Below are 24395 nucleotides of genomic sequence, written 5' to 3'. Positions count from 1 at the left end.
CCCGCAGGCCCGCAATCTCGGTGTCATCCTTGACTCGTCCCTCTCGTTCACCCCACACATCCTATCCGTTACCAAGACCTGCCGGTTTCACCTCTACAATATCGCCAAGATCTGCCCTTTCCTCTCCACCCAAACGGCTACCTTACTATTACGGGCTCTCGTTATATCCCGGCTAGACTACTGTGTCAGCCTTCTCTCTGACCTCCCTTCCTCCTCTCTCGCCCCGCTCCGGTCTATTCTTCACTCCGCTGCCCGGCTCATCTTCCTGCAGAAACGATCTGGGCATGTCACTCCCCTTCTTAAACAACTCCAGTGGTTGCCTATCGACCTCCGCTCCAAACAAAAACTCCTCACTCTAGGCTTCGAGGCTCTCCGTCACCTTGCCCCTTCCTACCTCTCCTCCCTTCTCTCTTTCTACCGCCCACCCTGCACGCTCCGCTCCTCTGCCGCCCACCTCCTCGCCGTCCCTCGGTCTCGCCCATCCCGCCGTCGACCCCCGGGTCACGTCCTCCCGCGGTCCCGGAACGCCCTCCCTCCTCACCTCCGCCAAACTGATTCTCTTTCCCTCTTCAAAACCTTACTTAAAAATCACCTCCTCCAAGAGGCCTTCCCAGACTGAGCTCCTCTTCCCCCTCTACTCCCTCTGCCATCCCCCCTTTACCTCTCCGCAGCTAAAGCCTCATTTTCCCCTTTTCCCTCTGCTCCTCCACCTCTCCCTTCCCATCCCCACAGCACTGTACTCGTCCGCTCAACTGTATATATTTTCGTTACCCTATTTATTTTGTTAATGAATTGTACATCGCCTCGATTCTATTTAGTTGCCATTGTTTTTACGAGATGTTCTTCCCCTTGACGCTGTTTAGTGCCATTGTTCTTGTCTGTCCGTCTCCCCCGATTAGACTGTAAGCCCGTCAAACGGCAGGGACTGTCTCTATCTGTTGCCGACCTGTTCATCCCAAGAGCTTAGTACAGTGCTCTGCACATAGTAAGCGCTCAATAAATACTATTGAATGAATGAATGAATGAAATACCACTGATCGATTGCTTCCTTTCTACCGTGTCCAGGAGTCTAGTACTAGAACAGTGCACGGCACATAGTAAGCGCTTAACAAATACCATCATTATTCCTAGAGGCTCAGCCCACAGCTAGTCTTCAAAAAACATTTGTCATGAAACATTTCAGAACAGGATATCTGAACTAGGGAGAGTCTAGACTGTAGGCTTGGTGTGGGCAGGGAATGTGTCTATTGCTATATTTTACTCTCCCAAGCGCTTAGTACAGTGCTCTGCACACAGTAAGGCTCAATAAATACGATTGACTGACTGACTAAGCTCCATTGTGAGGAAAAAGAAAGGGGCTGAGGACCATAGGGCATGGTCTTTTGAGAAGTAAGAATAAATTGCGGTATTTGTTGAGTGCTTACTGTTGTCAAACACTCTACTAACCACTGGGGTAGATAGAAGATAACCACATCACAGTCTAAGGAGGGAGAACAGTGTCAAATCCCTATTCAGATGAGGGAACTGAGGTCCAGAGAAGTGGTGACTTACCCAAGATCACACAGCAGACTAGCGGTGGAGCCGGAATTAAAACCCAGATCTTCTGACTTCGAGGCCCAGGTTCTTTCCACTAGGCCGTGCTTTCTGAAATGAAGCCAAGGGGGAAGAAGGGAAGGGCTCTTTGGGAGGAAGAGCTTTGGGTTAGATAGCAACTGATTTCATCCATTCATTCAATCAATCGTATTTATTGAGTGCAGAGTGTATGGGGTGGGATGTAGAAGGAGAGAAGGAAGTTGAGGTAGGAAGGGGAAAGGTGATGGAGAGCTTTGAAGCCAAGAGTGAGGAGTTTTTGTTTCGTGTGAAGGTTGATAGGCGCTTACTATGTTCAGAGCTTGGAATGTACAATTTGGCAACAGATAGAGACATTCCCTGCCCAACGGCGGGCTCACCGTCTAAGACGGGGAGACAGACAACAAAACAAAACATGATGCCTCCATTCAACCACCAGACTTCAGTGTCACTAGAAGACACTACCTCACATGGAAAATTTTTATTATACTTTGTAGATGAGAAAATCAATCAAATGTATTGAGCACTTACTGGGTGCAGAACACTGTACTAAGTGTTCTTAGAGAAATGAAGGTTCTTATTAGGAGGTTAACATCAACAGTCAACTTTTAGATACACAGATTCATTCAATCTTATTTATTGAGCGCTTACTGTGTGCAGAGCACTGTACTAAGTACTTGGGAAAGAACAATACAACGATAAACGGATTTTGTTTTAGCATCATCTGGGAGACCTAATAAACTATCCAAACTTTCTAGTTTTGTTTTTAAAAGTACTTTAATCCTGTTTATCACAAAGACATGATGACATCAAATTATCCTTTAAAGTCAGGGAGTTTAGCTTGACCTAAAGAATTACTCTTGATTGCTAAGACATCAGACATGAACCACAGCAAGTTTCTTCCATCTCCTAGAGAAACGATTTCATGACCTATTAAACACCCATTTTGGGAATTTTGACTACTTCCCAATTAGACCCGATTCAAAGTGAACAATTACAGCTCATTTTAATGTCATCAAATTTAGCCAAGGAATAACTGGAATTTACAAGTCTTCCCTCCTAAAGAGAAAGTGATTAGTAGATAATGTACAGAAATGGCTTAAAAATTGTAAATTAAAGAAAACCATAATGCTAAGAATTTTTGAATTGGTACATCTCTCCTCTCTCTCTCTCTCTATATATACACACACATATATATATAATAAATGGAATTCAGTCTGGTGTATTTAAAAAACTTGGGAACATTATTTCATAAATGATCTAAGCACATGTTCAACAGGAAAAACAGATTTACTTTGGAAACACCTGATTGTGTCATCTCATGGGCTTCAGCAAAAATATAAATAAAAATGAAGACATTCAGATGCTTCATAATTTTCCACAAATGATGAACAGAAATCAAATACAATGATAAGAACAAAAAAAAAAATCTATTCCGTTCAGCCAGTTCTCTTTGGTGAATATGAGACTTTCACAGAAAGGTGCTAAAATACATTTTGAAATGAAATTCATACATAACCGTGATAAATGAAAGGGTTTTTTTTGTCCTTTCTGCATTTCTTGAGTGATGTGATTAAAGTGACCCTACTGAACATTGAAAACAGCAGGACCGCGATCTGCAGTGGCTGTGGGGCTTCCAATCATTTGGCAGCTCCCGCAATTAAAAAGCATGCGGATCCTTTTGATCTCGAATGTACCGCAGTGCAGCCCAGAGTCGCAGAGCTCGTCCAGCCAGAACACTGGGCCTAGGCTAAGACAAAGCCTTTAAAGCGCCTTCTGAAAACGGCCAGACAAACCCTTCAATCGGGAGTCCCTTTCTTCTTGGGCCCGAGTGGGCCCGTTGAGTGTTTAAAGGGAAGCCAGGCAATGGTCATGGAGAGCCTGGTTCTAAACGTTCTCTGTGGACCCAGATGACGAGGATGGTGGTGGTTTGATAGGGAATGATGGCTGAGCCTCAATCCAGAGGCTACGGGATTGAGAACCTGTGAGGGGGAATTCATTCATTCATTCATTCATTCATTCATTCAATCAATAGTATTTATTGAGTGCTTACTATGTGCAGAGCACTGTACTAAGCGCTTGGAATGTACAAGTCGGCAACAGATAGAGACAGTCCCTACCCTTTGACGGGCTTACAGTCTAATCGGGGGAGACAGGCAGACAAGAACAATGGCAAATAGAGTCAAGGGGAAGAACGTCTCATAAAAACAATGGCAACTAAATAGAATCAAGGTGATGTACATCTCATTAAACAAAATAAACAAAATAAATAGGGTGATAAAGATATATACAGTCGAGCGGACAAGTACCGTGCTGAGGGGGTGGGATGGGAGAGTGGGAGGAGAGGGAAAGGGGGGAGAAGAGGGTTCAGCTGCGGAGTGGTGAAGGGGGGTAGAGGGAGCAGAGGGAAAAAGGGGGGAGCTCAGTCTGGGAAGGCCTCTTGGAGGAGGTGAGCTTTAAGTAGGGATTTAAAGAGGGGAAGAGAATGAGTTTGGTGGAGGTGAGGAGGGAGGGCGTTCCGGGACCGCGGGAGGACGTGGCCCGGGGGTCGACGGTGGGATAGGCGAGACCGAGGGACGGTGAGGAGGTGGGCAGCAGAGGAGCGGAGCATGTGGGGTGGGCGGTAGAAAGAGAGAAGGGAGGAGAGGTAAGAAGGGGCAAGGTGATGGAGAGCCTTGAAGCCTAGAGTGAGGAGTTTTTTCGATTTCAGGGGCAGCGGTCTTTGCCCCATTTCACTCGCTCTCTCTTTCCTGTCCCTTGCGGTCCCGTTGTGGTACACGGTACGGCCAGGGAATAGGCAGGCAGAAGGGTAGAAGCCATTGAAGTGTGGGCGTGGCCTTCATCCACTTAGCCAACCACTGCCAGAAGTGAGTAGGGAAGCAGTGTGGCCTAGTGGATACAGAACACAGTCCTGGGAGTCAGAAGGTCCTGGGTTCTAATCCCGGCTCCACCACTTCTCTGCTGTGTGAACTTGGGCGTATCACTTCACTTCTCTGTGCCTCAGTTACCTCATCTGTAAAGTAGGGATTAAGACTGTGACCGACTGAAACTGGGTCCATCCAACCTAATAACTTCGTATCTACCTCAGCGCTTAGCTCAGTGCCTGGGCAAATAGTAAGTGCTTAATAATAATAATAATAATAATAATGGTATTGGTTAAGTGCTTAGTATTGCCAAGGACTGTTCTAAGCACTGGGGTAGTTAAAAGAATCAGGTTGTCCCACGTGGGGCTCACAGTCTTAATCCCCATTTTACAGATGAGGTAACGGAGGCACAGAGAAGTGAAGTGATTTGCCCAAAGTCACACAGCAGACAAGTGGCAGAGCTGGGATTACAACCCATGTCTTCTGACTTCCAAGCCCGGGCTCTTTCCACTAAGCCATGCGGCTTATTTAAGCTACATCATTATTATTATTATTATTAAGCCCAGAATCTGGGTCTCTCAATTCCCAGAGCAGTGTGTTTTGGATCAACTCACACATTGATTTTGGGGCTCAGCAATACTCCTCAATGGGGTGTCTTTTCTAATGGACAGAACACACGCCTGGCAGTCAAGTGACAGGGGTTCTAATTCTGACTCTGCCACTTGTCCACTGAGTGATCCTGGGCAATTTCTCTGTGCCGCAGTTCCCCTATCAACAGTATTTACCGAGCACTTTCTAGGGTGGGGCACTGTACTAGGTACATAATAAGGATTATTTTGGCATTTATTTAGAACTTACTATGCGCTAAACACTGTACTAAGTGCTGGGGTGGATTCATGAAAATCAGGTCCCATATGAGGCTCACAGTCTAAGTAGTAAGGAGACCAGGTACTGAATCCCCATTTTGCAGATGCAGGAACTGAGGCCCAGAGAAGTTAAGAGATCCACCCAAGGTCACACAGCAAATGTTAGAACTGTGATTAGAACCCAGGACCAATGAATTTCAGGCCCGTGTTCTTTTCATTAGGCTATGCTGCTTGTGAGGATATAACAGTGTCGATAGGTAATGATCCCTGCCCTCAAGGAGCTTACAGTGGGGGAAAGAGCCGCTAAATTACAGATAGGGGAAGCAGCAGAGTTTAAGGACACGTACGTAAGTGCTGTAGGGCCGGGAGGGGGGTGAGTATCAAGGGCGAGTAGGGTCGGGAGATGACATACTGGTCAGGGAAGGCTTCCTGGAGGAGAAGCAATTTTAGGAGGGATCTGAAGATGGGGAGATTGTCTGTCTGTCTGTCTGTCGGAATTGAAGACGGAAGGAGTTCCAGGCAGGAGGGAAGTGGGGGATCAAATGCCTCTTTTCATCCTCCCGTGGGACTGCGAGCCCCAAGTGGGACAAAGATTGTGTCTCATCTCCTTATACCCTATTTACCCCATGTTTAAGTCCAGTGCTTGAAACATTGTAAGCGCTCAATCGAAATAATTTTATCACCGCTGAACTTTCAACTTTTCAAGGATTTGGAGGCTGGATTGCTTAGAGTTTGGACAAGGCCAAGCTTTCAGCTGGCTTTTAGTCAAGGGCCCGGGACCCTTGTACAAAGTTCTCTTGGACATTTCTGCACAGGGTTGGGCCTTAGGAATGGTTCACTTCGACTTTCCTTGGGATGTCCAAAAGGATGATGTTATATGCCTGTTGGATTGGAATCTCTGATCCAAGGAATCTGAGTTACTCCTGGGAACCTGAAGTTTGCATCACCAAAATCTCGGAATCTAAGTAATCCCCAGTGTCCCGAGCTGTAGCCCTTTCACATGATAGTACAACAATCTACAGCACTAGGGCAAGTCTAAACAATTCTACATGGAAATGCCACATATCAATGAAAAAAACTCTAAACTTTTATAATGGTCATACTTTTCCTTTTTTATTTAAAATATAACCAAATGACATACTAGGCAACAATGTTTACATTCCAGTGATGCATGTTTAATGACCTATGGCATGAATGTTAAAAAAAATCCACAATAACCGTCAGCATTCCCCACGAGGGCCACAGTTGTTTGCCTGGAAGGATGGCAAGGGGAGAAGAAAGAGGAAATAATTCTAACGGAAATGGATTTCACGGGGAGAAAAAGCAATTGTGAGTTCACATGTTTGAGCTGTCAGGTTTTACCTGCCCTTCCCTCCCTTCCCCTCTCTCCCTCCCACCCCTGCCCCAACAGATAATCTAAATTTAAATTGAGAAAATAGAGGTCTCATCCATAGAACATAGCCAATTTTGCTCAACACCCTTGTTAGGTTAAAAGAGTAAATGCTTCTCAAAAATATACCGAATTCTGGGCCTACAAAAGTAATTCATCTGTTCGTAAAATTGACGAAGATTTGTTCCGTTTGTAAAATGCAAAGGATGGACCGATAACATCAGCGGATTATTTTTTCTTACAAAAAACTCGACAATTCACCAAATCACATCTAACACGAACTGTCAGCATATACAGCCATAAAGAATTACACGTGAATGTCTCTTACTTATGCGAAGTTCACATTTTACATTACTTACTGCTATGGACTCTACCAACATTGGCCATGAAATAGTTTAAAAAAAAAGCAACACACACAAACACACACTTCTAGTTCACATTCAGCGTAAGTCGAAGAGTAAGGGCAACAGTTCATTCAAGAAAGCATAGAAAATCAGTGTGAGGTAGTTCAATAAAAACCTAGATTAATCTGTAAGTGATTATGAGAGTGGAAACACTGTGCAAAATTAATCCAAAGGTACGCTTATGACAAGTGGTAATCATGGAGAGAAAGCTGTGCCAAAAATGCTTAGTAAAGTGTTACTCTTACTAGACTCTCCTTTACGAGCACTTAACTAAGAGCAATTAAGTGAACCAGACAGATTTAAATTAGCATTTTTTCATATGAACTTTCTAACTTTACCCCAAACTATCCATCTCTGCCCTTAATCACCCTCTCAATTTCCAGTTGCTAGCAAGTGAAAGGAAGCAGTCATTTACAATCCAACAAGAAAAATTTAAAGGTCCATTATCACCACTGGGAAGGATGAGATGCACTGAAAATGATGCCGATAGGAAACTCTCAAAAGGGCTATTCAATTTTCCATTGTTGATGAGCAACTTTCTGAATAAGAGACCGGGGGCCTTCCTGCAGCCCTTCTGATCTTGAGTGTGTCTAAAATCAGTACACGTGGACCAACACGGAGGATCCTTTGAAAATTTACTCCACCCTTCAACGTAAATATCGCGGGCAAGCTAAGGCCGCAGGAGCGCACTGAATAGTGATGTCCTCATACGGATGGTAGATAACGGTCCTCAAATCTAATTTTGAAATTTAGGAGATGTTCAGGACTATTAACGATTTCATCAATAACCATCAGTGACCAATGAACCGACTTCATCACCCTAAGCAGTACTGGGGTCATTCTCCCCTCCAGACTGTAAGCTCAATGAAGGCGGGGAGCGTGTTTACCAACTCTGTTGTAATGTGCTTTCCCAAGCGTTTGGTACAGTGCTCTGCACAGATTAAACACTCAGTAAACATCATCGATGATGACAGTGATGGTGGAGAATGGTGCCGATGAATCTCAATGCATAAAATAAGGCCCGTTCTCACGCCCATGTCCTTCTGGGAGATTTCAGGGGTTTTATGACGTGATATATTCATTGCGAGATCGATTCTTATGAAGTGTGCCTTTTGCATTTTATGATCGCAGTGAAAAATAAAAACCCACGAACTATAAAAATCACCTAACATGGATGAACCACCAGATATGAATGCACAGATACGACTGCCCAATTAACGGATTAATATTGCTCTAACACAATCACTCGTAAAAGGAGGGTTAAAGAATAATGACCCGAGAAGCCGGAATATACTTCAACAGAATAGGTGTGTTATTTTTGGGTGGGAAAAATTGCACAACAACAGGTCCAGCTTAGTGTTAGAATTCATAAGGGTCAAGGTGGTAATAAATATCCAGGTCATCCATGACGGTATTCTGCATAAAAATTGTGACCCGAAAGGAGGTTTTTACATGAGCAGTTGCTGATGGCAGTCTTATTTGTGACTTGTATTAAAGACATTTTTAAAAACCACACTCTTCCCCCTTCCCTCCAGTAACACACACGCATCACACATTCATACACATACACTCCACAATGTTCCACGGGGGAAAAACACAAGGAAATTACGATTCGGGACACACAACATTTAGCCAACCAACCTCCCGTTCAACGCACGGGCCCGTAAATCTTTTCGACGTCCTTGAATTCTACCTCCTATTAGGGGAATAGGTGAGCTCAGGTTTTCTGGAGTCAGACGGAACATGCCAATTCTTCAAAGGTGGCTCTGAGTCACAGCGACTACATTAACGCTTTACTTCACTGTTTGTAACGAAAGGGGGCTGAGAGAAGTAGCTCTACTTTGAAAGGAAACGTACTTTCTCTTTCTTCACATCACGGAAGTCTGTATGCACAGTCTTCACATCTAGAAAGTCTGCATTTTTAAAGTGCGACGCCAACCTTACCTACTCAGCTAGGGGAATGTCCAAGCCTGGGAAACTGTTTCCTAAAGCAGAGCTCTACTACTGGAATCTCACACTGCTGCAACAGCAGGGCCGCTCACCCTAGCCCGGGGAGCTTTTCTCTGATCCCCAAAATCGATCCATCTGACCTAAATATTGAGCATTACGAGATTTACAAACAACGATCAGAGGAGCGGCTATTCATCCCGATAATCTCCCGACGAAACCCCTCGCCAACCGCTGAAATGAAGCCACATTTGCTCTCAAGCACGTCGGCTGGCTCCCCCGTGCCTTCTGCTTTCAATGTGCCGACACTTGTCTCAACTCATTTCCTTTTTCCTTCAATGGGAACGGCCCGACTTGGGTGCGGGTGCGCCCTCTGGGTGAGGACGCCTCACGTGAAATATCAGACTGACCTCTGGAGATGACTCACTTATCGATAAATCATTTGGCAAATATAAAATGGAAGCGGCGAACCCGCACCCGCCTGGACCCGCACCATTCATTTTACACTATCGTTCGGCACGTTGGGGATTCAGGCCGAAGAAGAATCATCGACCTGGATGCCGACCTTGCCCGTCAACGGCCACTAGTTAATACGAACACGCTCCGTCCGGTGGGCGAATCGAACGGCCGGGAGGGTGCCCCTCCTTCACCCGCCAAGAACAAGACTTCAACGAGCGATCGATCTAAGGACGGGGCGTGAGAAGCGTCGCGGAGCCGTGGGTGGTAAAGGGAAATAAGCCCACAAGGTGTCGGGAGACCCAGAGGTTCTGGGGAGCTTGTTCCGTGTGTACAAAAACAGGCTAGTAGTTAGTAGAAGTAAACCATATGTTTATTTGCATTGAAATGCATTATTCATGAAGTATCCTCTTGACTTATGTGATCATAAGCTATTAGCATGCCACACATTTTGAAGAATACATCACTTTTGGCAGGTTGGCTATTTCGAATTCTGGGATTTAGACGGCCATCGAGATGAAGTGACTTTGCCGAGGGTCGTGAGAGATCGACCGATCGTGGCAAGGAGCCAGAATGAGAGGGTTCTGATTTCGGTCTGTTTAAGCTCACTTCTCATACAGTAGTCTTACTGGAAAATTAACCGGCTCCAGTGAGCTCTTTCCCCTGCTCTTCCCAGGGACGAAACCCACGACCAAGCGTATATCCCTGAAGGATAACATCATGAACAAAACATCTGGAATAGATTCTAGTTTAAAAAAAAAAAAAAGGAATCAGAAAACCTATAAAAATCTTAAATAATTCATGATAGGGGCAGGTCACCACATAATTGCTTTGATAAAACAAATCTTACAAAGTCAGTAAAAAAAGATCAGCAGCATAAAAGTAAAGCAAATATGCGAAATTGAAAAACCATGACAAAATTATTAGGTTTACATTATACAGTTAATTACAGCAAAAAATACAATACATTTTTGCGGCTGCTTTTTCAACACAACTTACATTTTAAATTACAGCACTTGAAACAGCAACAACCAAAAAAAAAAAAATCCTACTTTACCGTAAAATGAATTCTACAATTATTCTTTGAAAAAACCACTCGAAAAAAAAACCAAAACAAAAAACCAAAAAACAAACGAACAACAACAAAAAAAAAAAAATCCACTCGATTGTTTTTAAAGTAGTTCTATCAATGACTAAACGACCCCCGAGCCCACCCACCCAACCAAGGACCAAGTAGTCATCTACAGCAGCCCAGGGGGCCAGCGGACGTCTCTAGACTGCTGTCCGTATCGGAGGCCAGCGTGGGATCTGTTGACATTGAAGACACATCGTTGCCGGATGACGATGACGACGGATGCTGAGAGCCATTGATCACTGCTGCACCTGTGCTATGAGAAACAAAACAGCAAATCAGTTGCAGATACGGTCGCGGGCCTGGCTGTCTGCACTCCGCCAGCGCTCTCCAATCGGGGGACCTCACCGAGCGCGGACTGCGTGCCGAGCACTCTAAAGAGCCCGTGGGAGGGTACGGTGCGAGGCCTGCTGGATACGACGAGGGCCTGGGAGTCGGAGGGACCTGGGTTCTAATCCCGGCTCGGCCACTTAGCTGCTGCGGCGTGACCTTGGGCGAGTCACTTCACTTCTTAAATGGAAAGAGCCCGAGTTTGGAAGTCACAGGTCGTGAGTTCTAATCCCGGCTCCGCCGCTTGTCGGCTGGGTGACACTGGGCAAGCCCCTGCCTGCACTTCTCCGTGTCCCAGTTACTTCATCTGTAAAATGCAGATTAGGACTGTGAGCCCCACGTGGGACAACGTGATTACCTTGTATCTACCCCAGTGCTTAGAACGGTGCTTGGCACATAATCAGGGCTTAACAAATACCATTAATATTATTATTGTTATTATTGTTCTCTGGGCCTCAGTTCTCTCATCAGTAAAATGGGGCTTAAAACTCTGAGCCCCAAGTGGGACAAGGTATGAGCCCAACGCGATTTGCTTGTATCCAGCCCAGCGCTTAGTGCAGCATCCAACACAAAGTAAGCGCTTAACAAATACCGTCATTATTATTGTGAATATTATCATTACACGTCAGTAGAGTTGGGAGCCCTGATTCCTGCCCGCAGGGAGCTTACGGGCTCGATCATCTTCAGTGGTCGACTGGCAGTGGGATCAGGTGACTGGGCTCCATTTCCAGCTGCCGACAACCTAGGAGCTAGAGCTTTCAGCTCCTGGTCAGTTCAAAAAAAAATAATTGGGAATATGTACTCGGAAAAGGAAATGAACACGAATTTAAGCTCTATCGTAGGAAAATAAGGTGCTAAAGGTAATAGATTCTGGTCACCGGAGGGAGTGGTCTCTATAAAGTTCCCGTTCAATTATAGCTCCCGACAGATGGGTCTGATACTCGGCACAAGGAATTTTGATCTTCTACAGTACAGAATGTCAGAGGTGAAGTCAAAGCACTTCACTTGGTGGGGCTATTACGTCTGACAATGAGAGATAATGATAAATCTGAGCAGAGTGGGACATAAGAGATTGCTCTGGCCTTTAGTGCCCTAGAGATGATCAAGTGTTCTATGGAGAGGACGACAAGGAAGATGAGGGGGAGACTTTAGGTGAGATCTGAAGAGTGCGGGAATACGAGATACTCTTTCTAAGGGTTAGTTTTTCACTTTTTCTGGCCTCCTACACGAAGCAGCGTGGCCTAGTGGAAAGAGCACGGACTTGTGAGTCAGAGGACCGGGATCCTACTAATCCCAGCCCTGCCACCTGCTGCTGTGTGACCTGGGGCCAAGTCACTTAAATTCTCCGTGCCTCAGTCTCCTCACCTGTACCACGGGGATTAAATCTTAGCCCCTTCTCAGACTGTGAGCCCCATACGGGACAGGGACTGAATCGACCCTGATTATGTGGATCGATCCCAGTGCCTAAAACAATTCTTGGCACGTAGTAAATGCTTCGCGAATGCCATGATTATAACTATTATGATTCTATGACTCGTCTTCAAGGGCGAGAACCATGTCTTATACTCCGCTGCCTGTAGCAGAGCGCCTGATACAGAATGCTGCCCGCAGCATAAACTCACTACCGCTTTGGGCGATGCCCTTCATGTTGATGGCAAGGCACCCCTGATTAATGCTCGGGACCACAAGTAGTTAAAAGACATTCAGCCCTCTCTAGCATTTAGGTTCCTGATCTATACCCACTGTCAGCGCTTCTGTATATATGTTCACTCAATTGCATAACTAATTTAGATTTCTCTAAGTTATAATAATAATTATAATGGCATTTGTTAAGCGCTTATTACGTGCCAGGCTCTGGGGTGGATACAAGCAGATCGAGTTGGACTCGGTCCCTGCCCCACGTGGGGCTCACAGTCTAAATCCCCATTTTCCAGACGAGGTAAGTGAGGCACGGAGAAGTGAAACGACTTGCCCCAGTGTCACACGGACAAGTGACGGAGCCGGGATTAGAACCCATGACTTTCGGACTCCCAGGCCCGTGCTCTATCCACGCTGCTCCAGTTATCCAGGCTGTCTTGAAGATAAAACATTGGTCTGGACGTCAGAGTACTTGGGTTCTAATCCTGGCTCCGTCACTTGTCTGCTTTGCGACCTTGGGCAAGTCACTTAACTTTCCTGTGTTTCAGTTACCTCATCTGTAAAATGGGGATTAGGACTGTGAGCCCCATGTAGGACATGGAATAGGTCCAACCTGATTAACTTATACCTACCCCAGAGCTCAGTACAGTGCCTGGCACGCAGTTAAATACCATAGAAAACAAACAAACAAAAAACCTCGAGTTTTATTTCTGTCTCCCCCACTAGTGTAAGCTCCTTATGTGCAGGGAATAAACATCAATTTGGTACTTCTCAAGTGTTGCACTGACCCCTCCGCTGCACACTCAATCCCCCTACCAATTATTAGAAGGAGTTACCTAAAACGGACCTTTAAGTTGGGGCTTCTGCCTTGCATTGTATTTAAAGTTGATTTTTAAAATCAAGAAATGAAATGCCACCACTCTATTTGCATCCGATTTATTCTTCAGCTTTTACGATTTTCAAATCGAAGATGACAATTTACACAAAAATTGCATCGGAAGTGGGGACGTGTTTTCCAGCTCCTTCCACCTGGTTTCTTTTTCAGTGGCTCCCCCTACTATCCATCCATTATGTCACCCTACAGTCCTGAATATCAGCGGTTGGAATCTTTCCCTCAGGTTCTTTGAATTAAACAGCCCTGCCAGGCAAAGGGCTATTCCTACACTAGCAGCTGCTTGATTCCATCTGGGAATTGCTAAGACTTGACTAACCATCAATCAGTAGTATTTATTGAGAGCTGTCTGTGCGCAGAGCCCTGTACTCAGTGCTTGGGGGAGTACAAAAACAACAGAGTTGGTAGTCACATTCCTTCTCCACAAGGAGCTTACGGTCTAGAAGGGGGGTCGGACGTGAAAATAAATTACTTACATGTACCTAAGTGCTGTGGGGCTGAGGGAGGGAAGCTTATCGAGTCCATCGGCAGTGCAGAAGAGAGAGGGAGTAGGGGAAAAAATTGGCTTGGTCAGGAAAGGCCCTTTAGAGGAGATGTAGCTTAAATAAGTCTGACGGTGGGTAGGGTGGTGGTCATCAGAGATCCTCAAAATGATCCCAGAAGTAAATTTTCTCAAATGACTCGACAATCTCACCGGTGTTAAGGAGTACTTTCTTCCTAAAAATTTCTCTCTCACAGACGCCAATATAACTGCATTTATTTCAACACCCATTTCCCGCGCTCGAACCGGTTTTGGCGACTATAACACGAAATGAGATAGAATACTGCTTTCTGGTCTCTTCCCCGGTTGGAACACAAACCTGTAGCCCTTAGGGGGAACGTCTAGCTGCTATGATGAGTGATCCTACAGCAAAAGGATTGGATCAGGGCCCAGTGATGATACAGAGAGTGAGAAAGAGAGCACAGATTAGAACAGAGCTTATATTGTAACCAACCTAAAGCAGCAGGCTGTCCCCGTATAACCCCATTCTTGGTTCTCTCTTCCAAGTCCATAACCTCCTTATATATCAACTCTGAAACACAAATAACAGATTTACAAGTGAATCCATGTGCTCTAGATAAGATAGACAGATCTTGTCGCAAATAAGAACACGGTTCTGGGGGTCCAGCGGGGGTGGTGGGGGGAACCGTGCAGGTGGGCCAAAGAGGCAGCAAAGGCAGGGAAGATGGATATAAACCTCTGACAGAACACACAATTACGATGTCTTTTTCCTCTTCAATACCTTCTCCCCTGGCCTCCATTTCATCCTTCATCCCTTCCCGCCCATCGTTATTCCCTGCCATCTTCACTCTTCCCTCCTCCGGGTTCTTGTCATGCTCTCCCTTAACTTTTAAACTCTTCCCCATCCTTTATAATGAATGGCCCACCCCATCAGCCATCCCCTTTGGGCCAGAACAGGGCTAAAAATAACCTTTTTTTAAAAATGAGGTATTTGTTAAGCTCTTACTATGTGCCAGGCACCGTACTAAGCACTGAAGTAGATACAAGATAATCAGATTGGACATTGTCACTGCCCCACATGGGGCTCACAATCTTAATCCCCACACAACAGGAGTTGAATAAATTCGACTGACTGACCGACGGAACTACATTCCTTACTTCAATTTCAACCCCTACTGGGAGCAAAGTTTCAGAGCCACAGAACAGAAAACCTGAATGGCATTACTGAAAAAGGCTAATTACAATTAAGCACAAATAGCAGCATGGCCTAATGGACAGAGCACAGGCCTGGGAATCAGAAGGTCAAGGGTTCTAATTCCAGCCCCGCCACTTGTCTACTGTGTGACCAGGAGCAAGTTACTTCACTTCTCTGCACCTCAGTTACCTCTTCTGAAAATGGGGATTGAGACTGTGAGCCCCACATGGGACAGGGACTGTGTACAACCTGATTTATTTGTATCCATCCCAGCGCTTACGGACACAGTAAGCACTTAAATACCCCACTCATTATTGTTATTATTATTATTATTAAGTAACCGGTCTTCAATTCACTTTTAATGGCTTTTCCTTTAGCTCAAAATTAACTCTGGGGAAAAGACTTTGGATCTTCTTCTGGGAGTGGTTATAATACTGAGTTCTCCTGTAATGTGGGGGAGGCATTCTTGCCGAACCCCAATGAACGGAGAATGTGCTCTGTAAAAATAATAATAATGCTATGGCAACCATATTTAAGAGACATCATGTGTAGGGCAATGGACTAAATAAGCACTGGGAGAAAATATAGAGGTGGCCCTTTGGGGGTGGCGGGGAATGGAGACTCTGACATTATCCCATGTCTTCCCACACTGCATTCATCTGAATCGAGCCCGACACACGATGCCAGATTCTCCTCATCCCGCTGTGGCGTTCTAGCCAACAGCCATAGTGAAAACCCGGGTTTTAAAGCCGTTTGTTAAGTGCTTGTTATGTGCCAGATGCCGTACTAAGCACTGGCGTGGCTACAAGATAATCAGGTCGGACATAGTCCCCTGTCCCACACGGGGTTCATTCACAGTCTCAATCCCCATTTTACAGAGGAGGTAACTGAGGCCCCGAGAAGTGAAATGACTTGCCCAAGGTCACCCAGCAGACCAATGACGGAGGTGGAATTAGAACTCAGGTTCTTTAACTCCCAAGCCTGATGACCCACCGGGTCACGCTGCTTCTTTGGGGGGGAACTGAACCTGTGTAAAGGCAGGTCTTTTCTGGATATTATCTTTTCATTCTGGGTCCACAACTGGCTTTGCTGCCCTCACTCCTGTCACAATTCGCAGCATGGCTCAGTGGAAAGAGCACGGGCTTGGGAGTCAGAGGTCATGGGTTCGAATCCCAGCTATGCCACTTGTCAGCTGGGTGACTGTGGGTAAGTCACTTAACTTCTCTGTACCTCAGTTACCTCATCTTTAAAATGAGCCCCACATGGGACAACTGGATTACCCTGTATCTACCCCAGCACTTAGAACAGTGCTCGGCACATAGTAAGCGCTTAACAAATACCAACATTATTATTATTACTCTGCATACTGTGATTGAGCTACTGGGTCTGCTTATTTTTGGCTTAAAGTTCCAAAGCCTTATTTGTGAGAAGCTGCTTAAATCTGTTTGAAGCACCACTTGCTAAAGTTGCTTTTTGGAGGAAAAAAAAAAGGGACCTCCAAAATCTTGAGCTGAACGCAGTCCCGCGCAGCCAACGGAAGCTGCATCTGCACCAAGACTGCTGAGTCTACAGGGATACATTTTGGAGCCTCGAGACTTTCCTCCTTGGCCTTCTGCAATTCTTTGATTGGAACACGTTCTCATGCTTCCTTTCGGAGTCTTTTGCCCACTGCCCAAATCATAAAGGAGGATCCACTGACTTCTGGAATACTTCAGCCCATTTTTTTTTGTTTTGTTTCCCCCCGCCCCCCTATTCTGCTGGGTTTAATTCTGTAGAAGCATTTTTGGTGGGTTTTGATATTGTCCTTATCTAGTCTTTTCCAGCTGAGAGAGGAAAAATGCATTCAGCTGTCATGCACATTGGAGAGACCATTGGAGAAATCTTCAAAGTGGATGAAATTGCTCCATTTTTAAAGTTTGATTTTATTCAATTTATGTTTAGCATCCCCCCTACAGGTGAGATTCACCCTCTTAGAGTACAGTCACTTCCTTTCATCTGAAAGGAGGAAAAGGAAAGTTCAGTTCAAAAACTTAGTTAATGGCAATAAAACTGAATATTCTGCAAAGATCCCAGGGCCCTCTGAGGCTCAAAACAAATTTGGTACTAAGCATTGTTATGGCCCATGTCAGAGGACACTCCCTCAGATTAGACTGTAAGCCCGTCACTGGGCAGGGAATGTCTCTATCTGTTGCCGAATTGTATATTCCAAGCACTTAGTGCAGTGCTCTGCACGTAGTAAGCGCTCAATAAGTACTATTGAATGAATGAATGAATGAATGAATGAAACTAACTGTCCTATTGCAAAACTCACATTTTAACCATTACCACCCAACAGTGACCTGATCCCTTTAGAGAAGTAGCATGGCCTAGTGGATCGAGCAGGGGCCTGGAAGTCAGAAGGACTGAGTTCTAATTCTGGCTCTGCTACTTGTCTGCAAGTCACCCTGAGCAAGTCACTTAATTTCTCTGTGTCTCAATCACCTCACCTGTAAAAATGGGGATTAAGATTGGGAGCTCCATGTGGGACGAGGGCTGTGTCCGACCTGATCAGAATAATCACCCTAGTGCTTAAGAATGGTTCCTGGCACATAGACAGTGCTTAAATATTAAAAAGAAACAAATCCCTGCAAAATCTCCCCCAAGAAGCCACTAGGCAATCTCACTTCAAGCTCATGAATTTCCGAAAGCCATACAATTCCAAAGAAAATACTCCAAGAAGGGTTCTGGAGAAACCCACTTCTGCCTCTGAACTCTCTGCTGAGGGCCTGCTGCTGGAGGAAACTGATTCGCTCGCTGCACACACCTTGGCTACTGGGAGTCCCTAAGGTTGGGGAGAAAGAGAAGCCAACAAGAAAATGAGCCTTTTTTCAAAGTTTCCTGAATCCCTCCTGGGAGATGAGCTTCAGGGAAGGTTCCTGACCCATTGATGACAGACTGGGTAATTTCTTTTATCAAGAACAACCTCAAAATCAAGTTGAATGTTTAACTGGCAATTTTTCTTGAAGCTGATTGGGGATTAAATAGTTTGAGCAGCTGACATCCCATCAAGAATGGTAACTTTTCATATAGAATGACACGGGAAGAATTGGTGAATGAGGGTGAATATTACTATTATCATTACTGTAGTATTCGTTAAGCGCTACGTGCCATGCACTGTACTGAGCACTAGGGTGGATGCAAACAAATCAGCTTGGACCAAGTCCCTGTCCCACATGGGGCTCACAGTCTTAATCCCATTTTATAGATGAGGGAACTGAGGCTCACAGAAGCAGCGTGGCCCAGTGGAAAGAGCACAGGTTTAGGAGTCAGAGGTCATGGGTTCTAATCCCGGCCCCGCCACCTGTCAGCTGTGTGACTTTGGGCAAGTCACTTCACTTCTCAGTGCCTGTTACCTCATCTGTAAAATGGGGATTAAGACTGTGAGCCTCACCTGGGGTAACCTGATTATCCCAGCCCTTAGAACAGTGCTTGGCATATAGTAAGCGCTTAACAAATACCAACATTATTATTATTGAATGAAGTGACTTGCTCAAGGTCACAGAGAAGACAAGTGGCAGAGCTGGGATTAGAACCCATGACCTACTGAAGGTCCCTATCTTGGGTCCCGTTAGTTTTACTGGCAACCTGTTGTCAATGACCTGGGTGAAGCTGGGAAGTGCCAGACATCTTTCCTCAGGCCCCACGAGTTCTCCAGCGCTCTGGCCACAGCCTCCGGATCCCCCGGCTCTTCATCCTCGAGCCAAAAATATCTCCCCTTCCTCCCTCACCACGCAGGCCAGGGTTGCTCAGGGTATAGGTTTCAATCCCAGAATCTTTCTTCCTTTTACCCTGCTCACTCTCTCCAAACAAGTCGCCTACGTCCCGCTGAGCCCTGCCCTAACTCAGAACTCCTTTATTCCACAGTGGCATCTACATTTTTATTCTATATTTCCTAAGGACTTACCACTAGTGCATCAAGTCAGTGTTCACTAAATACTATAACAAGGACAACAGAGCTGGTACAGGTAGAGAAGATTGGGCTCAGGCAGGGTCCAAATCTTGACTCTTAAATCCTTTTATTTTGGCCCACGGATGACGTGCTTCTTGTCACAACAATCACTAGCATCTCCCCAACTATGTAAGTGATAAGCGATGGAAATCTCTGCATAATCAATTTGCCAGAGGTGAACCGAATTCAAACGCTAAATGTTTTTAGGGGAGCTCTCGGAAACTCTGAATTCATTCCTAGTCGGTCTTACCTTTCCACTCTTCTATTGTATGTTCCCTTTCATCTAACTGCTTGTCAGGTATCTTTGGCGGAGGCTGAAAAAGAGATGAGATTACAGTCAACGACTCCGGTGATTGATACCAAATGAAAGAGATGATGTTTCCATCAATCCAACGTCATCACTTTAAGTCAAAACACTTTAACTTTATAATTCATAATCAGGCAATATTTAAGACACTCTGGTGATAGACAGCTTTTAAAACAAAGAGTTGATCGACGTTCTGTGGGAAGTAATACAGTCCTACGTGAGAGAACGGCCTCAGTCAGGGAAATCAAATGGCTTCTTTCTTTCATCATCAGCAGAACTTTAGGATGATTTGATTAAATTTCACCTGCAACTTACTGTTGAATTGATTTACCATGAATCTGTTTAGCACGCTTGATTTTTTCAAAGGGCTTTTATGTTTACTTTTTGGTCCTCTCGTACCAAATTTCACAAGGTAGGGAAAGGCGAGCATAATGATCCCTGTTTCACAGATGAGGAAAGTGAGAGCCAGAGATGGCAAATGAGTTGCCCAAGCAATACTGGGACTAGAACTCAAGTTTCTTGCTTCCTTACTCAGGCTCTTCCCCCTTGACTACGTTGCTTATTACCAGGTCTGCACATATAAATGTACTCAGTGCAAAACAGTAGGATACCCACAGAATCGGTAAGACACTGACCCTGTTCTCAAAGGTCTTGCAGTTTAAAGAAGGGAGTGGGGAATTAAAAGAGCTGGCTCTCAGCGCCGAACATGCAATATTTTAGAACTATCTTTAAACCAACAAACTCAAAGGACTGGAAGGGCATATGTCTTTTTCCCTGTTGATAACATCGCTTCATAAATCAGATGTCTCTTATGAAAAAGAAGAAAAAAAAAAAGAAGTTTAACGTTGCAACTGACATATGTCTCCAGTATCAGAGGAGCCAGGGACAGTGAAGGATCGGAAAGGACGGATAAGGTCCACGGCATCTCTGATGTGCCAGAGAAATATCTGGTCAAGAGAGCTTGACAGTAAGGTGAACATTTTGACAGAGTGGCCTGGGTGACAGCATTCTTCACTCAAAATGCATAACTAACCGTGGTAGACAATTTATTCTTCTACAACTTCTTCAATACAGAGTTAAAAGAGATCCCACATCTTCATTCACCAATACGACAGCAATGAAATATCTCTGATTAGAAAGGATGTGAGAAAACAAAACCACGAATATAACTTACAGCTTCTGCTTCAGACGGATCATACCAGACATTGATATAGGGGTGCTGGAGAGCCTCGTCCACTGAGATTCTTTTAGACGCATCTATGACCAGCATTTTCGATAATAAATCCCGTGCTTGACTGGCTGCAAAAGCAACAATTTCGATGTAGACAAACAGTCCTCGGTAGCCTCGCAGACACATCTGATAACATTTCATTGCCTATAAAGGCCCGAGAGTGAAGACAAAGCAGATTCTGAAGAGATTACAGAACTTTAACTGATAGTGAAGCACAGAGTGAATGTCAGCTCAGATTACTGCCCCAGAGAACAGCACGGGCAATGGTGAGGCTGGAGAATTTTTCCAGGCCGGGAGCTCTAGGGCCTCCTTCCTGAGGAAAGACCCCACCAGTTTTCCAAATGCATCCCCGATCAAGGCACAGCTTAGAGTCTTGGGAGGGACCAGGCCAGCCCACAAAGTCTGGAGGACCGGAGGCCCCGGGTTTGGAAAAAGTCGGCACAAAGCCAACCAAGTCGAACTCAACCTGAGTTCAGGTGGCTCCCAAACAACTGAGGTTGGGCCCGGGCCGGTCTCTGGGTAGCCCAGAGCCCCCTGAGGGATGAAGATGCTGCTGCCTGGCCTTTGCCTGCTGCAGAGAAAACCTAGACCGTTCGCTACGAGTCCTCTCGGACCTCGATTCCTTCTGGGTGATAGCTCGGGCCCCTAAAACGGGGATTTGGGCCCAGGGCTACCAATTCCCCCCGAATGGTACCTGACCCCAGAAGTCAGTCCCCTGAAGGGCTTCAGCACATCCCTAGCTGAGTTTGGCATCCTCGGTCTTTCCTCCAATCCTCTTTTTAGTACGTCACCACTCAATTGCTGTGCTCGGGACGGGGATATCTCTGGCTATAGGCGTGGATGAAATTATACACATTCTCAACTCGTGACCCATGGAGTGTGGCACCCAACCTGCCCACGAAAGAAGTCCCTAGATCTGTACACGTTCGCCCTTTGTTCTCGAAGACGCCACCACCGATGGTGAACTTTGCCTGTGGGCACTTGTGAGGTTGAAAGGGTCAACGGCAGGCCCGCGGCCCCAGCCATTATGGTGTGCACTCAAAAGCAGTCCCTCTCTCCGTTCTCACGGGCCGCTTGTAGTACCTGATGCCTCCCAAAAATTAAAACACAAAAGAGCTTCTCCTTTCTTGACGACAGTACACCACTCTGGTCTACACTCAGTGACTGAATCCCAGTTTTCAGCTGGGACAGGGCATTTTTTTCGAGGCTTATCTTCACTGCCTCCGTCTTCCTTCTCCGTTTTCTTCGCTTTGGGTTTCCCCGCCTTCGGCAATCACTTCGGCATCTTACTGTCGTCCATTCTTCTCACGTGTCCCGCTCAGTGCATCTGCGTTAAGGCCAGTGTGGCTTTAATGCTAGGGAGTCGATTTCATTCCAAAACATTATTTGGGCACTCGTCTTGCTATGCGATGTAAGAGTAAATGCCTCGGCGACAATGATGGAACTACCCAGAGTTAGACATGGCACTAGTGGGGAGTTCAGGTCTCAGTCACAGAGGAGGTTGGACAGGACCAAATCTCTGTCGACTTTTAGTTTCATTCATTCATTCATTCAACCGTATTTACTGAGCGTTTACTGTGTGCAGAACACAGTACTAAGCGCTTGGGAAAGAGCAACACAGCAATAAACAGTGACATTCCCTGCCCAAATTGAGCTTACATTCTAGTCTCAACTGGAGCCTAATGCCACATGGCCACGACGCTCCTCTGACTACAGTCTCCCAAAAGAAGGGTTGGCTTCTTTGATTGAAATTTCTAATTCCTCGCCTGTCGTTTCATCGCGGGTCAGCGTGCTACTTCAGTAGCAGGATTCTGTGACAGCATCTAGCTCTGTGACCATAAAAAGGTTTTGACTGGGGGCAGCCGTAGGCTGATTCAGCAAAATGGCTTGCGGTCATCCGCAGGTTGTCTTTGGTGCGTGATTCTGGGGCACAGCCATCCGTAAACCGCAACTCGCGAACGACGGTCTCTAGGACTTCGGATGGGGGTCCAAGTCAATTTAGTCGCAAGAGCTTCGCCGAGGAACGAAAGGGTGTTCTACCGCCTGCATCCGTAACTCTTCTTGTATTTTCTGACAGATAATGGAAATCGATAAGACGTGGCACCTTGATTCTGCTCCTGCCACCCAAGTCGGGAAGTATTCTTGGAATCTGAATGAACTGTATTAAGTAATTTTCAGCACCCAGTTCTACTGATGATGTCAAAGGCTTTCATAAAATCTACTATGACACAACAGCTTAGTGAACTTGGGGGAAAAAAAAAAAAAGGAACTTGTTTCGTCTTTTTCTCACAACTGCTTGATTCAGCGGGGGAGAGATACTCGACCAGAGTAAGGAGCATTCTAGAACTGGGGCCCTATTGTCCTAGGCTCAGTTACTCAGTCAGAACTACCTGGCAGCCATTTAAAGAGATCTAGTTCCTTCAAAAATAGTTGCCTTGCTCTGCAGGAAGATCTGAGGGGGGGAAAAGGAAAAAAGCTGCTTCGGTGTAACTGAGTTTAGCTGGGAAGAAGCCAGACAAGTCCTCCAAATCAGTTTTGTAGAGTTCTAACATGCTGAGATGCCCAATTTTAACTTGTACAGATTGGAGTGGGGGGGGGAGTAGAAGGAAGAACACACATTCTGCCTGGAGGAATTCTCTGTTAACCACACAGGAGAGGAAGCATTGCCCAATCTCGGTTCATGACTCCCCATCGCAAAACGACTAATGGCATGAAGCGGTTTCTTACCTTTAAGTTTATTATGCTCCGAGTCAGCGGGGAAGAGGACGTCTGGAAAGAGTTTCTCAAAGCTGTACCCAGCGTATTTAGGTCGATTCTCCACGTAAGTCCTCACCGTGGGCTGCAGTTTCTTCATGAATTCAGGGCACGGTGTACCAAGCTGCTCAATGACTTTATTCCACTGATCAATATCTAAGATCCGGCAGCTAAGAAAAATGCTCCACATCTAACATTGGATACATATGTGCTAGCAAGCCCAAATGATGGAAAAAAAAGATCTTAAAAGGCTACTCTAAAGAAGGGAGCGGTTATAAGTGATAAACCCTATACTCTTGGCACAGTTATTTTTTTTAAAAAAATCAATAGGTGAGCTTAACATTGATTTTATCAAAAATATAATAGGATGCAACTCATCTTAGTTGATCCAAGCAGCATCAACAGTTACCCACTGAAAGTTACAGGGTAAGGGGCAAAAATTCAAGGAAAGTTTTCAATTGTTCAATAGTTTAAATAGCTTTTAAGTAGTCCTCCAATTTCGTCAAAATGGTAAATGGGGAATTCATTGTAACGGAAGGCTGTGCAGGCCTAGAGGAGCACTGTTTTCTAATGGAAAGACCACAGGTCTGGGGACCGGAGGACCTGGGTTCTAATCCCGGCTCTGCTACATTTTTGTTTTCCATACGGTATCTGCCGAGTGCTTACGACGCGCCAGGCATTCTACTAAGCGCTGGGGTAGATTCAAGCTAGTCAAGTTGGACGCAGTCCCTTATCCCACTTAGGATTCATATTCTTAAACCCCATTTTACAGAGAAGGTAACCGAGGCACGGAGGAGTTCCGTAAGTATCTTGCCCAAGGTCACACAGCAGACAAGTGGAGAAGCCGGGATTAGAACTGCTGGGTGACCTTGGGCAGGTCACTTCTCTGGTCCCTAGTTTCCTCATCTGTAAAATGGGGGTTCCTCCCTC

General features: G+C 45.5%; 1 protein-coding gene across 9 annotated transcripts in view; it reads right to left on the bottom strand.

Annotated features, from left to right (window-relative positions):
* Positions 1-9847: 9847 nt before the first annotated feature.
* MAPK8 (mitogen-activated protein kinase 8) overlaps positions 9848-24395 on the bottom strand; it is a 105566-nt gene continuing 91018 nt past the window's right edge. For 7 of the 9 annotated variants that reach the window (XM_039911621.1, XM_039911618.1, XM_039911617.1 and 4 more), the window contains 5 exons: positions 23439-23621; positions 20655-20779; positions 19424-19487; positions 14484-14561; positions 9848-10879 (listed from right to left, as the gene is read on the bottom strand). In XM_039911621.1, coding sequence (XP_039767555.1) covers positions 10734-10879; positions 14484-14561; positions 19424-19487; positions 20655-20779; positions 23439-23621 — 596 coding nt within the window. In that variant the 3' untranslated portion in view covers positions 9848-10733. Of the gene's footprint in view, positions 10885-13964; positions 14000-14483; positions 14562-19423; positions 19488-20654; positions 20780-23438; positions 23622-24395 lie in introns of all 9 variants that reach the window. The other 2 variants (XM_039911622.1, XM_039911623.1) reach the window with 2 other exon arrangements.

Source organism: Ornithorhynchus anatinus, chromosome 3, assembly GCF_004115215.2.
Source record: "Ornithorhynchus anatinus isolate Pmale09 chromosome 3, mOrnAna1.pri.v4, whole genome shotgun sequence".
NCBI classification, from domain to species: domain Eukaryota; kingdom Metazoa; phylum Chordata; class Mammalia; order Monotremata; family Ornithorhynchidae; genus Ornithorhynchus; species Ornithorhynchus anatinus.
This window is presented reverse-complemented; position numbering and strand designations above follow the sequence as displayed.